Genomic DNA, 13,829 nt, shown 5'->3' with positions numbered 1-13,829 from the left:
GAGTGTGCGTGTGACTGAGAGTGTGCGTGTGACTGAGAGTGTGCGTGTGACTGAGAGTGTGCGTGTGACTGAGAGTGTGCGTGTGACTGAGAGTGTGCGTGTGACTGAGAGTGTGCGTGTGACTGAGAGTGTGCGTGTGACTGAGAGTGTGCGTGTGACTGAGAGTGTGCGTGTGACTGAGAGTGTGCGTGTGACTGAGAGTGTGCGTGTGACAGAGAGTGTGCGTGTGACTGAGAGTGTGCGTGTGACTGAGAGTGTGCGTGTGACTGAGAGTGTGCGTGTGACTGAGAGTGTGCGTGTGACTGAGAGTGTGCGTGTGACTGAGCGTGTGCTTGTGACTGAGCGTGTGCGTGTGACTGTGCGTGTGACTGCGTGTGCGTCTGACTGTGAGTGTGACTGAGTGTGCGTGTGACTGAGTGTGACTGTGAGTGTACGTGTGACTGTGAGTGTGCGTGTGACTGAGTGTGTGTGACTGAGTGTGCGTGTGACTGTGTGTGGGGGTCTGGGGGGGTCAGTGTGTGGGGGTCTGGGGGGGTCAGTGTGTGTGGGGGTCTGGGGGGGTCAGGCAGTGTGAATTCCGAGTGTGACAGTGTGCGTGTGACTGAGAGTGTGCGTGTGACTGAGAGTGTGCGTGTGACTGAGAGTGTGCGTGTGACTGAGAGTGTGCGCGTGACTGAGTGTGCGCGTGACTGAGAGTGTGCGCGTGACTGAGAGTGTGCGCGTGACTGAGAGTGTGCGCGTGACTGAGAGTGTGCGCGTGACTGAGAGTGTGCGCGTGACTGAGAGTGTGCGCGTGACTGAGCGTGTGCGTTTGACTGTGCGTGTGACTATGTGTGTGCGTGTGACTGCGTGTGCGTCTGACTGTGAGTGTGACTGAGTGTGCGTCTGACTGAGTGTGACTGAGTGTGCGTCTGACTGAGTGTGCGTGTGACTGAGTGTGACTGAGTGTACGTGTGACTGAGTGTGCGTGTGAGTGTGACTGAGTGTGCGTGTGACTGTGAGTGTGTGTGGGGGTCTGGGGGGGTCAGTGTGTGAGGGTCTGGGGGGGTCAGTCAGTGTGTGTGGGGGTCTGGGGGGGTCAGTCAGTGTGTGTGGGGGTCTGGGGGGTTCAGTCAGTGTGTGTGGGGGTCTGGGGGGTTCAGTCAGTGTGTGTGGGGGTCTGGGGGGGTCAGTCAGTGTGTGTGGGGGTCTGGGGGGGTCAGTCAGTGTGTGTGGGGGTCTGGGGGGGTCAGTCAGTGTGTGTGGGGGTCTGGGGGGGTCAGTCAGTGTGTGTGGGGGTCTGGGGCGTTCAGTCAGTGTGTGTGGGTCTCTGGGGGCTCAGTCAGTGTGTGTGGGGGTCTGGGGTGGTCAGTCAGTGTGTTTGGGGGCCTGGGGGGGTCAGTCAGTGTGTGTGGGGGTCTGGGGGGGTCAGTCAGTGTGTGTGGGGGTATGGGGGGGTCAGTCAGTGTGTGTGGGTCTCTGGGGGGTCAGTCAGTGTTGTGTGGGGGTCTGGGGTGGTCAGTCAGTATGTGTGGGGGTCTGGGGGGGTCAGTCAGTGTGTGTGGGGGTCTGGGGTGGTCAGTCAGTATGTGTGGGGGTCTGGGGGGGTCAGTCAGTGTGTGTGGGGGTCTGGGGGGGTCTGTCAGTGTGTGGGGGGGTCAGTCAGTATGTGTGGGGGTCTGGGGGGGTCAGTCAGTGTGTGTGGGGGTCTGGGGTGGTCAGTCAGTATGTGTGGGGGTCTGGGGGGGTCAGTCAGTGTGTGTGGGGGTCTGGGGGGGTCAGTCAGTGTGTGTGGGGGTCTGGGGTGGTCAGTCAGTATGTGTGGGGGTCTGGGGGGGTCAGTCAGTGTGTGTGGGGGTCTGGGGGGGTCAGTCAGTGTGTGTGGGGGTCTGGGGGGGGTCAGTCAGTGTGTGGGGGGGTCAGTCAGTGTGTGGGGGGGTCAGTCAGTGTGTGGGGGGGTCAGTCAGTGTGTGGGGGGGTCAGTCAGTGTGTGGGGGGGTCCGTCAGTGTGTGGGGGGGTCAGTCAGTGTGTGGGGGGGTCAGTCAGTGTGTGGGGGGGTCCGTCAGTGTGTGGGGGGTCCGGGGGGGTCCATCAGTGTGTGGGGGGTCCGGGGGGGGGTCCGCGCGGGTTGCGCCCGAATTTTTGTACCACCGCTTCCTGGGGGGCCCGCAAACGCCCGCGTCACTGGAGAGCTGAATGGCGCCGCTGCCAGCCGCTTCTGCGCATGCGCGGCATGGCAGCGGTAGTGGAAGTTAGGCGGGCCCATGTGTGGGCTGGGAGGGAGGTCCCATCGGGTAAGGAAAGGGTGGGTGGGGGGCTGTCCCGGTCGGGCGGTCTCTGCTGTCCCGAGCAGCAGACGGGGACACATGTCAACAGCCGTGGCAGCTGGCGGGGAACGGCGCCGCTGCCAACCGCTTCTGCGCATGCGTGGCTTTCCTCCAGTCCCCATCATTACTGAGCATGCGCGGCTTGGCAGCGGATGTGCGGGGGGAATGGCGGCGTTAGGAGCGGCGCCGGCGGCTATCGCCGCCGCCGCCGCCGCATGTTATCAGCCATGTGGGGGGAGCGGGGGCCATTAGGAGCGGCGCCGGCGGCTATCGCCGCCGCCGCCGCATCTGATTTGTGGAGCGGGTGTGATGTCAGTGTTGGGGTCGGGCTGAGCCAGAACTCAGCCCGGCCTCAACTGCCAGCACTGACGTCACATCCGTTTCATTTCTGTCTCCACAATTCATTTTTGCCCCAGTTCGAATGAGGTGCCACTAAGGAAGTTTCACTTCAAAAATAAAAAAAATGTTTCCACTTCTGTTGAACACACTTATGTTTTTTGAACCCCAAAGAAAAATCAGCCCCCCCTCCCCGTGGGCAAAAATCCCCCCCCCCCCCCAAATCCTTGTTTTAAGGTGACACAACGGTAAGAGATTAGTTAAGATAAGATGTTGGGGACACAATGGAAGAGACCTGTGAGGTTACTGGCTCTACACTTCTGTAACCCCAGGCAGTGCTGAAAAAGCTGTAATGCGGCAGGTATAAGCCTATAGGGTGAGGGGGGGGGGATCCATGTTACAATAGATAAGAAGGAAAAGGTTCTCATTTGTATATCATTACCCAGAATCCTTTGCTGCAGTGGAAGCATTGCATGCAAAGAGATCGGTGGGAAAGGCAGGGTTGCAGACCTGTCTGAGACATGTGACGCCTCGCACGTGTGGGATTCCTCTTTGCATAACATACAAATACACACATTACGGATGCAGCCTGCTTCATCTTACCAATTCAGGATATCACGTTCTGCCGCAGGATATCTGAGTTTCCATTCGATTCAATGGCAGCGGTACCCCAGAATCTCCCACAATGCACCAGCCATGAAAATAACCCTGGCTACATCCGTCTGTCTCATCCGTGTTGTGTGTATGGGGTGCGTGGGAAAGCCGTGCAAATAATCCTCACTGCGTCCTGTTCTGTGCTCTGCATCCGTTCTAGGTGTGGATGAAATGGCAGGATTCCCTCCCAATGGTCCCTCCTCTCCCTGTATTGTATCTGTGTCCCTCTGTATATTAGAGTGTAAGCTCTGCGGGGCAGGATTCCCTTCTCCCAATGGTTCCGCCTCTCCCTGTATTGTATCTGTGCCCCTCTGCATATTAAAGTGTCAGCTCTGCGGGGCATAAATACTTAAAAGTACACGTTAAAATAGCAACAAATAATACTAATATAATAGAGGATTGGCAGAAATACTTACCCTGCTATGCCCAGGTACCGGCAGTTTTAAAATCCCCTATTCCCAGAGAATCCTTTAATATCACCCTATGGATTACAGGTCTCCTGCGGTATTGGGGTTAGGGTTTCTGTGTGGAGATAAAGGGTTTCCCTGTCAGTGTCGGCGGACCCCAGCTCCTCCCTGCAGCGGTGCGTCTGCATGCGCCCGGTGACTCGGGGACAGAAGTCACAGTGAGGATGGACTCTTCCCAGAAAACCCCAAGCTGCTCATTTAGCCTAATTCCTTCTGCCACGTCGCAGCGGGAAGGGGCCATTAGCCACAGGCGTTTCGCCCCTGAAGTAGGGGGTTACGCTTGGCGCTTTTAGGGTTATGGGGGTAAGGTTTGGGTTTTTAGGGTAAGGGGGTTACATTTAGGGTTTAAGAGTAAGGGGAAACATTTAGGGGGTTTGGGGTAAATGGTTAAGGTTAGGGTTTTTAGGGTAAACAGTTTAGTGTTAGGGTTGTTAGCAAATGGAATTAAGGTTAGGGTTTTTAGGGTAAGGGGGTTAAGGTTCTGGTTTTTATGGTTACGGGTTTTAGGCTAAGGGGTTAAGGTTTTTAGGTAAGGGGTTAAATTTTGTGTTTTTAGGATAAGAGGTGTGAAAGAATAATGGACAGCAGGGCTATACAGAAGAAAGGGTCGGGTTATTGGTCATCCATTGTGTCTCTTCTGTTTTATGTGGACGTGTGATAAGTGTTTGTGGGTACGGATGAGTTTCGCTGACAATAGAAGTTCCAAGGCTGTGCCTGTGACTCAACGCCCAGGATTATAGCGATACAATTTACCCTGACGCACTTTGTTATTGTACCATTTCTGTGTGACAGAATATATGAGTGGGCAAGGTTTGCTCTGAGACTATTTCAGGACATCCTGTGCTTCCTAAAGAAATTGAAACTTAACTTTAGTAAAAACAACTATAATGGGAGGGAGGTGTTTTATGCTACCCAAGCTCAAATAAAGCATATGTAGAGTTGTTAGATTGTAATAGGGCCTTATTTTCTGTAACCAAGGATATACATACTTGGGTTGGTATTACCTCACCCCAGATTACACATTAGCAAGCGGCTTCAGTGTGATCTCCTTGTGCACTCGCAATAAAGATTCCTTGATACTCACTGAACCCGTCTCCAGTTCTTGGTACCCCTGAGAAGGCTGCGGTCACAGTGGTTAAGGTTTTTAGGGTAAGAGGTTAAAGTTAGGGTAAGGGGTTAAGGTTTTCAGGAGTGTAAGCTCTGCGGGGCAGGATTCCCTTCTCCCAATGGTCCCTCCTCTCCCTGTATTGTACCTGTATCCCTCTGTATATATTAGAGTGTAAGCTCTGCGGGGTAAGATTCCTCACTCCCAATGGTTTTCTCGCCACTACTAGTATGTGACATATCTGTATTATTTTGTATTTTAAAGTGTCTGTAATATTAATAGCACTAATATACAAATAAAATAAATGAATACTGATTGCGTATAAATCACCGCGTGCGTTTTATAAAAGCGTAACTAATTATGATGAAAATAAAACACAATTTCATGTTCGGATGGAATGGTTATATTCTCTATTTTTACATTTAAAAAAAAAATTAAATTCTTTCTCTCACGCCAAGGGTGGCAGAATTAATTCTCACTTTATTTCACTTCACACGACGTCGTGTTATCAGGAAAGGCGAAAGACGTCGCACAGTTAGTAACAACGGCTGTCGCGGGACGCTAGAGAAATGAGTCTTTCCATTCAAACTATTGAGGTTGCTTTGTGTCTGCTGGTACCCACTCCCAGCGTCACATTGCAACGCCAGTATAACCAGCCGCACACTGAGACCGAAGAGGTGGGAACGGCTGTCTGTGAGTAGGGTTACTGGCTTTGCACTTCTGTAACCACAGGCTGTGCTTAAAAAGCCGTGTAATACAACAGGCGTATGCTTATAGGGGATCCATCCATGTTACAATGGACAGGAAGCTAAAGGAGACGCACTGTGAGTGCTCATTTGCATGCCATTACCCAGAATCCCTTGCTGCAGCGGAAGCACAAAGAGATAATGGGGAAAGGCAGGGTGGCAGACCTGCCTGAGATGTGATTGTGCTCACTCGGGGTATTTTTGGATTTGCTGACTCACAGGGAATGATTCTTCATGTACCGATGTGAGGCTGTTATCTTTCTGTTCATCCCACCCATCCTATTAAATACACACGGTCACTGCCTTACATATATCCGTTTCCCCCATAAACTTTAATAGGGTCACACACTATTACACACGTCAGTTTCCCTCGGACACTTTATCAGGATCACCCTCTTATACACCAGTCTCCTCCACAAACTTTAATACGGTCACACTCTTACACCCATCAGTTGATCCCATAGATTTAAAAACATGATCGCCCCCTTATATCAGTGAAACCCCACATAATTGAACATGGTTACCGTCTTACACAGGACATTTGTCCGCAAAGACTTTAATAGGATACCCTTCTTATATTCATCTTCTATCCCTTTGATTTTAGTTGCCCCTCCAGACTTTAATAGAATCACCCTCCAACATTCCCCCATAGACTTTCATAGGGGGTACCCCTATAAACTTTAATAGGATCACACCCTCTTACACACACCAGGGTACCCCTGTAAACTTTAATAGGATCACACACACCAGTGTACCCATATAAACTTTAATAGGATCACATCTTCTTACATCAGTGTACCCCTATAAACTTTAATAGGATTATCCACTTACATCTATCCCCACAGAATTTCATAGGATTACCTTTTTACAAACGCCAGTTACAGTACCTTATATTATACTTTAATATAATCTCCCTATTACACACATGAGCTGCCCCATATACTTTAATAGGATCACCCTCTTACACACATCAGTTACTCCATAGACTTTAATAGGATCACATTCATATACATATTGTATCCCCCCAGCATTTAGTAGGATCACCCTTTAACAAACAGCAGTTGCCTTATACACTTCAGCTGCCCCCATAAACAGTATTAGGATCACCCTCTTGATGCTGAGATTAATGTGTATGGGTCATTGCTTCATAGTATGGACATAGCTGCCTTTCAAAGCATTCAATGACTGAGACTGACCTGTAGGATCAGACTAACAACCTAAAGTGTGCAGATCCTACAGATGTGGGATTTATAGAGGAGATAATGAGGGGCCAGCTGAGCCCAACTGCTCCCAATGACAAAGCACAGGTTTGAGTTCCAGGCTATTGACATTGCAAGTTAATTATTTGCTCCCCGTCCTTCAATTCATCTTCTCTTATCACTTTTATTAATATAACTGCATAACGTAATATTTATTTGACGGGCGGCCATATTCCCCTCCCGTTTCCCGCCTTTAACCTCTATTGGAAACCAGTCCCCAACCCCTTTATGCGCTCGCGCGCTCTCCAGCCAATCACAGCCCCAGACCCCGCGTAGTCCAATCACAGCTGTTCCCACCTCAAAAAGCTGCTCACGCCCCATAGAGACAGCACGCCTTGCTCGGCTGGTAACGGTGGCCGGGTGTTTCAAACCGCTCCGCCTTTTTTCCCCGACTCTTTTTGTTTTCCCCGCCGCGCTTATTCGAAGAGCTGAGGTGGATGTGAGAGAAATCAATGCAGCACCAATGTTTCATTTGATATCAAACAATATCTGAATGAAGGCATTCCTTCCCGCTCACACCCATGTTATAGTAACAGGAGAAAGTTAGGGAGGTGCAACAATTTCTCCACACGAATCAGCTTCTGAAAGTGCTATACTATATTTTGTGTGTGTTTGTACACACGTACACACACACACACACACACACACACACACACACACACACACACACACACACACACACACACACACACACACACACACACACACACACACACACACACACACACACACACACACACACACACACACACACACACACACACACACACACACACACACACACACACACACACACACACACACACACACACACACACACACACACACACACACACACACACACACTACTTTTTCTGTTAAAAAATATACCTTTATCCACATAAGGACCATCTAATTGTTTAAAATTAAGCCTTTAAAAGGTGTGGTTCTCTAACACACACATTGGTTAAGGAATCCATTTTGTCTGCAGCAACCTATTCCCTCTTGTAACCCAATAACAAGAAGGGTAATCATGAAATGAACACTCATAATGGCTGCTTTTAAGACAGCGTTTATAAGGAATGAGATTTTAAATCCCCTCTAAATATTTAATATACTGTGTGTGTGTGTATATACAGACACCAGACACGGAAGTAGGTACACTAGGCCTTGGAGAAAAAATATCAAATACACACTATAATATATATATATATATATATATATATATATATATATATATATATGGAAAATGTTTTTTCTTTAATAATATACATTTCTCACTCTTCCATTAATTACAGCTTTTTCCCCATTGTGTCTTCGTGATCAGAAACAAAACATATTTTTTTTTCCTCCCTTCAGTTCACCCATCAGATAAACGCTCAAAATGTCCGACCGCGAATTCGAAGCCCGAGAGGACCAGGAGAGGCCACTGGTCCCGTGTTTTTCCCCGTTAGATAGGGCGGGCCTGCCTCCTAACGAAGCGGCCTCTCGGTGAGGGTTACACGGGGCAAACCTCGTCACTCAACGAAACCCACCTTCAATCCCTCCCAAATAAATCACCATAACAAAAATATCCCGCATCGGTTTCCTGGATTTTCAAATCAATAAACTAAAAAAAAAACATTACGTACTGGACGCTATTTCCTAGAGACTTCAAATATATATATATATGTATATACAATATCTTTTAAAAATAAAAAAGACCCCTTTGCAACTTCATGAGCAATTCTTTTCTGATTTTTTTTATTTGGAGGGATTAAAGGATGAATTTCCCATTGGCCTATGCGCCGAGATAAAATAAGATTATTGTTATAGAAACCGTTTCAAATAAAATGAATACACGGTTTATATTTCTAAAGTAGCATTTTAATTTTTGTTTAACTATGAATATATATCAATAAAGAGAAAGTTTCCCACAGAAAGCACTTCGGTATACAGAAAAATATACATTTATTATTATGTATTTATTATGTTTTTTAGTGATGTCGAATGCATTTATATTTTTTCTGTGGGATACTTTCTCTTTCGCGTGTGTGTGTGTGGTGTGTGGTGTGTGGTGTGTGGTGTGTGGTGTGTGGTGTGTGTGTGTGTATGTATATATATATATATATTTATTTAAAACATAATTAAACTAGCACCATCAGGGGCTTTGATTAATAGCCTTAATCTATTCTGATTTAGATACTTTAATTTGTGGGGTCTGTTGCAGGTACTATAACTATATATATATATATATATATATATATATATATATATATATATATATATATATATATATATATATATATATATATATATATATATATATATATATATAGTCAGGTATGGAGATTAGCACTCACGGTTTTGTTACAGGAGGCAGATGCTTGTCCCATAGAGAGTATGTAGACATATGGAGACCAGGGGATCCTGATAGCCAAAAAGAGACAGCACACTGCAGGTATGGTATCAAAAAAGTGTATTCAGTAACACAAGGCCGCCAACGTTTCGGTCCTCCCAACGGGACCTTCCTGAGGGCACTGCCCTGAGGAAGGTCCCGTTGGGAGGACCGAAACGTTGGCGGCCTTGTGTTACTGAATACACTTTTTTGATACCATACCTGCAGTGTGCTGTCTCTTTTTGGCTATCAGGATCCCCTGGTCTCCATATGTCTATATATATATATCTCAAAAAAAATACAAAATGTGTATTTAGACAAAACGGAAAATACAAAACACTGAATAAATAAATACGCCATCTAATTGACACAAAGTGGAGACAAAGTAATCTGTAAAATACAAACTCGCCCCGATCCGTAGGAAATACAATAGAAAAAGTACCTCACTCTTAAGCTGCGCTTATAGTGCCGGCGACGCGACGTCGCTCCAAAACAAATCAACTGAATCCGTCGCATGCGCTTATAGTAAGCGCGGCGGCGGCGACGGAGCGACCAAAAATGTTGAAGCCGGTTAAATTTCATTTTTTGAGACTGTCGCCACGTGACCGTCTCTAAACCAATCGCAGAGCGCTGCCCTCGGTGACGTCACTGGCCTTGTCGCCGGCGCTTAAAACTAAAGTTTAACTTTCGCCAGCGGCGACGGGTGACGTCATCGGCCGCGTCGCCGTCACTATAAACGCGGCCTCGCTCTGGATTGGGGCCGTCGTGTTTTTATTGCGCAGATGACTTCACTTTGTGTCGTTACTTATTCCGTGTTTTATATTTTCCGTTTGCCTAAATAAAACTTGTATTTTGGGGTCTCCCCGGAGTGCTTCTTTAGGGAGGTCCTTTTGTTATTTACATAGTATATATACCTCACAGCACCATGAGAGCTGGCACCTTGTATATTGGTATTGTGAGGTATTTAATCCTTTGTGGGTACCATTAACTTGAGTTTCCTGAGCATTTTTTTCTCTGTTTAGTGTCCACACACACGCGCAAGTAATTAAATACACTTCTTTTTTACATTGAATAAAGCGTATATACAAACAAATACATATATACACACCTACGTGTGTGTGCACATAATACACACACAAAACACACACTTTTTTTTACATTGACTATAGCGGGCATGCCGCTTGAAATCATGTTTAAGAACATTTTTACACAGCAGAAATACACTTCTCACAGGTAATCATATCACTTTCATTACATACTGTATATATACATATATAGTGGTTATGATATCATTTCATCAATGTTAGATAAAAAAATACACTAATCACTTTCATTATATATATTTTTATTTTTTTTTGTTATTATTTTATATACATTTTATCAATGTTAGATAATAGAAATCCATTATTTTTTGTACATTTTTTTTAAACTGCGAGATGCGAACAGAAATAATTATTTAAAACAGTGTGTATTTAATTATTCGAACTTAGATATGAGAAATACTATATATATATATATATATACAGTATATATATAGATATATAGATATCGCTTTATTTTGGTGAAATATATATTTTTTTTATCGATGTATAACCTGTGTCTCTTCACAAACGTCAACATGTTCTGAGATAAAGCCGGGTTATTTCGAAATAAAATTAAATAAAACGTGGCTTTTCCCTCCCGCTAGGCCCCAGAGCCCCTCGCTACCCACCCCTGCGGCAGAAATGGCCGCCGCCGGCAGATCGGAGGGGAAATCCGCCAACTATTTTGCCGCGCTGGACGCCAGCATGGAGGCCCTGCAGAGCCGGGCGCAGCACCTCATCGATAAAATTAACGAGAGCCGCAACCAAGACCAGGCCATGATGAAAAACTTTAACGACAGCCTCGCCCTGAAGGTGTGAAAAAAAGCTTGCAATCTACTGTACAACAACAAACAGAGCAATACATAATAATGTCCTTTTAAAGTAACATAAAAATTCATGGGAGTATACGTAATATTAATGAGCCAGGTTGTAGCAGTCGTTATTACCCCCGTTAAAGCGGAAAAATGCGTTTGTTAGCTCATTAAACTCTGTTTTAATTAGCACGGCTGTTAAATGACGAGCCAGCGTTAACAGGAGACGTAACCCCTGCTACAGCTGTCTTCTACATCTTATAACAATGCAGCAAGATTATATACGCTGTATAGAGATATATAGATCGTAGACAAAATGGCCACACACTAGGTAGGAAAAAAACCCAAGCCCTTTGAGCATGACGTAGTCATTATGTCACGGTCCTCCCGTGACAGAGCGACTACTTCATGGAGCAATCAAAAGGGTTAAACGGGAGTCTAAAATGGTGACCCCCCTCCTTTCCCGATCCAACAAAATGGTGCACGTTCAAACAGATTAAAAGCGGCTGCTGCTTGGCAAATGTTGTTCATTTCGAGTGACCCTTCTCCAAAGTATTAAATCGGTTGGCTCTTTCCCCCTCTCTATACAAAAAGGTGACGGAGCTGTCCCAGCGCCTGGAGGACAGGATGTACCGCCATTACGACCATCAGAACACGCTCTTGCAGGACAAGCTGCAGGAGCTCCCGGAAATCATCGAACGGATCGGCCAGCTGCAGGGGGAACTGAAGCAAGTGTGCCAGACCGTCGTTACCGTGTACAAGGACCTCTGCGTGCAGCCGGAAATCTGACATCTTGGGAGGGGGAATATTCATTTGGCGCGGTGGGCGATGCATTGTAGAATGTCCGACTAACATATTTTTTGTTTCCCACCCCCCCAGAATTGGTTTTAGGGTCGTTGCGGTTTAGGTTTTTGAAAGGTTTTGCCGTTTCGTTCTTGCTCCGGTGTTACTGAAAAAAGATATTTGACACGAAGGCCCGGATTCACAAAGCAGAGTTAAATCCAGGCTCATAACGTGACGTTACCTCAATCAGGAGCGGGCGTTGTGTTCCCCGAGGTTAACGTGTATCATCGAAGCTAATATGTAAAAACAGCGTCCCAAATACATCTCATTAGCACAGGCGTAACGTCGCGTTATTGTAGCATAATGGTGGGGTATCTTCCAACTACGTGACGATAAGTGTTACCCTGATCCTGACCCCAAAATAGAAGAGGAGGTGGATATAACGCTATGTTAGGTATGATATAACAAACTGTGTGGTTACTCCCATCCAGACCCCGAAATAGGAGAGGGAAATAATGCTATGTTAGCTAAATCATACCTAACTGTGGGGTTACTCCCATCCAGACCCCGAAATAGGAGAGGGAAATAACGCTATGTTAGTTATATCATACCTAACTGTGGGGTTACTCCCATCCAGACCCCGAAATAGAAGAGGGAAATAACGCTATGTTAGTTATATCATATCTAACTGTGGGGTTACTCCCACCCAGATCCCGAAATAGGAGAGGGAAATAACGCTATGTTCGTTATATCATACCTAACTGTGGGGTTACTCCCATCCAGACCCCGAAATAGGAGAGGGAAATAACGCTATGTTAGTTATATCATACCTAACTGTGGGGTTACTCCCACCCAGACCCTGAAATAGGAGAGGGAAATAACGCTATGTTAGTTATATCATACCTAACTGTGGGGTTACTCCCACCCAGATCCCGAAATAGGAGAGGGAAATAACGCTATGTTAGTTATATCATACCTAACTGTGGGGTTACTCCCACCCAAACCCCGAAATAGGAGAGGGAAATAACGCTATGTTAGTTATATCATACCTAACTGTGGGGTTACTCCCATCCACACCCCGAAATAGGAGAGGGAAATAACGCTATGTTAGTTATATCATACCTAACTGTGGGGTTACTCCCACCCAGACCCCGAAATAGGAGAGGTATGATATAACTAACATAGCGTTATTTCCCTCTCCTATTTCGGGGTCTGGATGGGAGTAGCCCCACAGTTAGGTATGATATAACTAACATAGCGTTATTTCCCTCTCCTATTTCGGGGTCTGGATGGGAGTAACCCCACAGTTAGGTATGATATAACTAACATAGCGTTATTTCCCTCTCCTATTTCGGGGTCTGGATGGGAGTAGCCCCACAGGTAGGTATGATATAACTAACATAGCGTTATTTCCCTCTCCTCTCCTATTTCGGGGTCTGGATGGGAGTAACCCCACAGTTAGGTATGATATAACTAACATAGCGTTATTTCCCTCTCCTATTTCGGGGTGTGGATGGGAGTAACCCCACAGTTAGGTATGATATAACTAACATAGCGTTATTTCCCTCTCCTATTTCAGGGTCTGGATGGGAGTAACCCCACAGTTAGGTATGATATAACTAACATAGCGTTATTTCCCTCTCTTATTTCGGGGTCTGGATGGTAGTAACCCCACAGTTAGGTGTGATATAACTAACATAGCGTTATTTCCCTAACTGTGGGGTTACTCCCATCCAGACCCCGAAATAGGAGAGGAGAGGGAAATTGCAATGCATATTCTAGAACTGCTGCTTTCAGAAGTAAGGTTATGGTTAGGAAATGGTTGTGGTGGTATTAATAAAGACCTGTGTTTCGTGCTTGTTTTAACGTGTCCGTTTATTTTTGAAACATGTACACTTAAAGCAGGGTACTCATCTCCAGCC

General features: G+C 46.2%; 1 protein-coding gene across 5 annotated transcripts; it reads left to right on the top strand.

Annotated features, from left to right (window-relative positions):
- Positions 1–4,828: 4,828 nt before the first annotated feature.
- Positions 4,829–12,706, top strand: SYCE2 (synaptonemal complex central element protein 2). 5 transcript variants are annotated; one of them, XM_075577500.1, is made up of 4 exons: positions 7,227–7,307; positions 8,213–8,344; positions 10,918–11,125; positions 11,719–12,692. In XM_075577500.1, exons 2-4 carry the CDS (start codon positions 8,238–8,240, stop codon positions 11,911–11,913), a joined length of 510 nt encoding a protein of 169 aa, XP_075433615.1. In that variant the 5' UTR covers positions 7,227–7,307; positions 8,213–8,237; the 3' UTR covers positions 11,914–12,692. The 5 variants fall into 5 exon arrangements, with proteins under 5 accessions (XP_075433617.1, XP_075433615.1, XP_075433613.1 ...); XM_075577498.1 differs by having other exon boundaries at positions 7,227–7,313; positions 11,719–12,691; XM_075577499.1 differs by lacking the exon at positions 7,227–7,307 and adding an exon at positions 7,320–7,425 and having other exon boundaries at positions 11,719–12,691.
- The last annotated feature ends 1,123 nt before the right edge of the window (positions 12,707–13,829 follow it).

This window comes from Ascaphus truei, chromosome 20 (genome assembly GCF_040206685.1).
Source record: "Ascaphus truei isolate aAscTru1 chromosome 20, aAscTru1.hap1, whole genome shotgun sequence".
In the NCBI taxonomy this organism is placed as follows: Eukaryota; Metazoa; Chordata; class Amphibia; order Anura; family Ascaphidae; genus Ascaphus; species Ascaphus truei.
This window is presented reverse-complemented; position numbering and strand designations above follow the sequence as displayed.

Excerpts from the sequence above, each read along its gene's own strand:
- SYCE2 (XM_075577500.1), top strand. The coding sequence starts at position 8,238 with ATGTCCGACCGCGAATTCGAAGCCCGAGAGGACCAGGAGAGGCCACTG. Across the intron at positions 8,345-10,917 it reads CCTAACGAAGCGGCCTCTCG|GCCCCAGAGCCCCTCGCTAC; the intron begins GTGAGGGTTACA and ends CCCTCCCGCTAG. Across the intron at positions 11,126-11,718 it reads ACGACAGCCTCGCCCTGAAG|GTGACGGAGCTGTCCCAGCG; the intron begins GTGTGAAAAAAA and ends CTATACAAAAAG.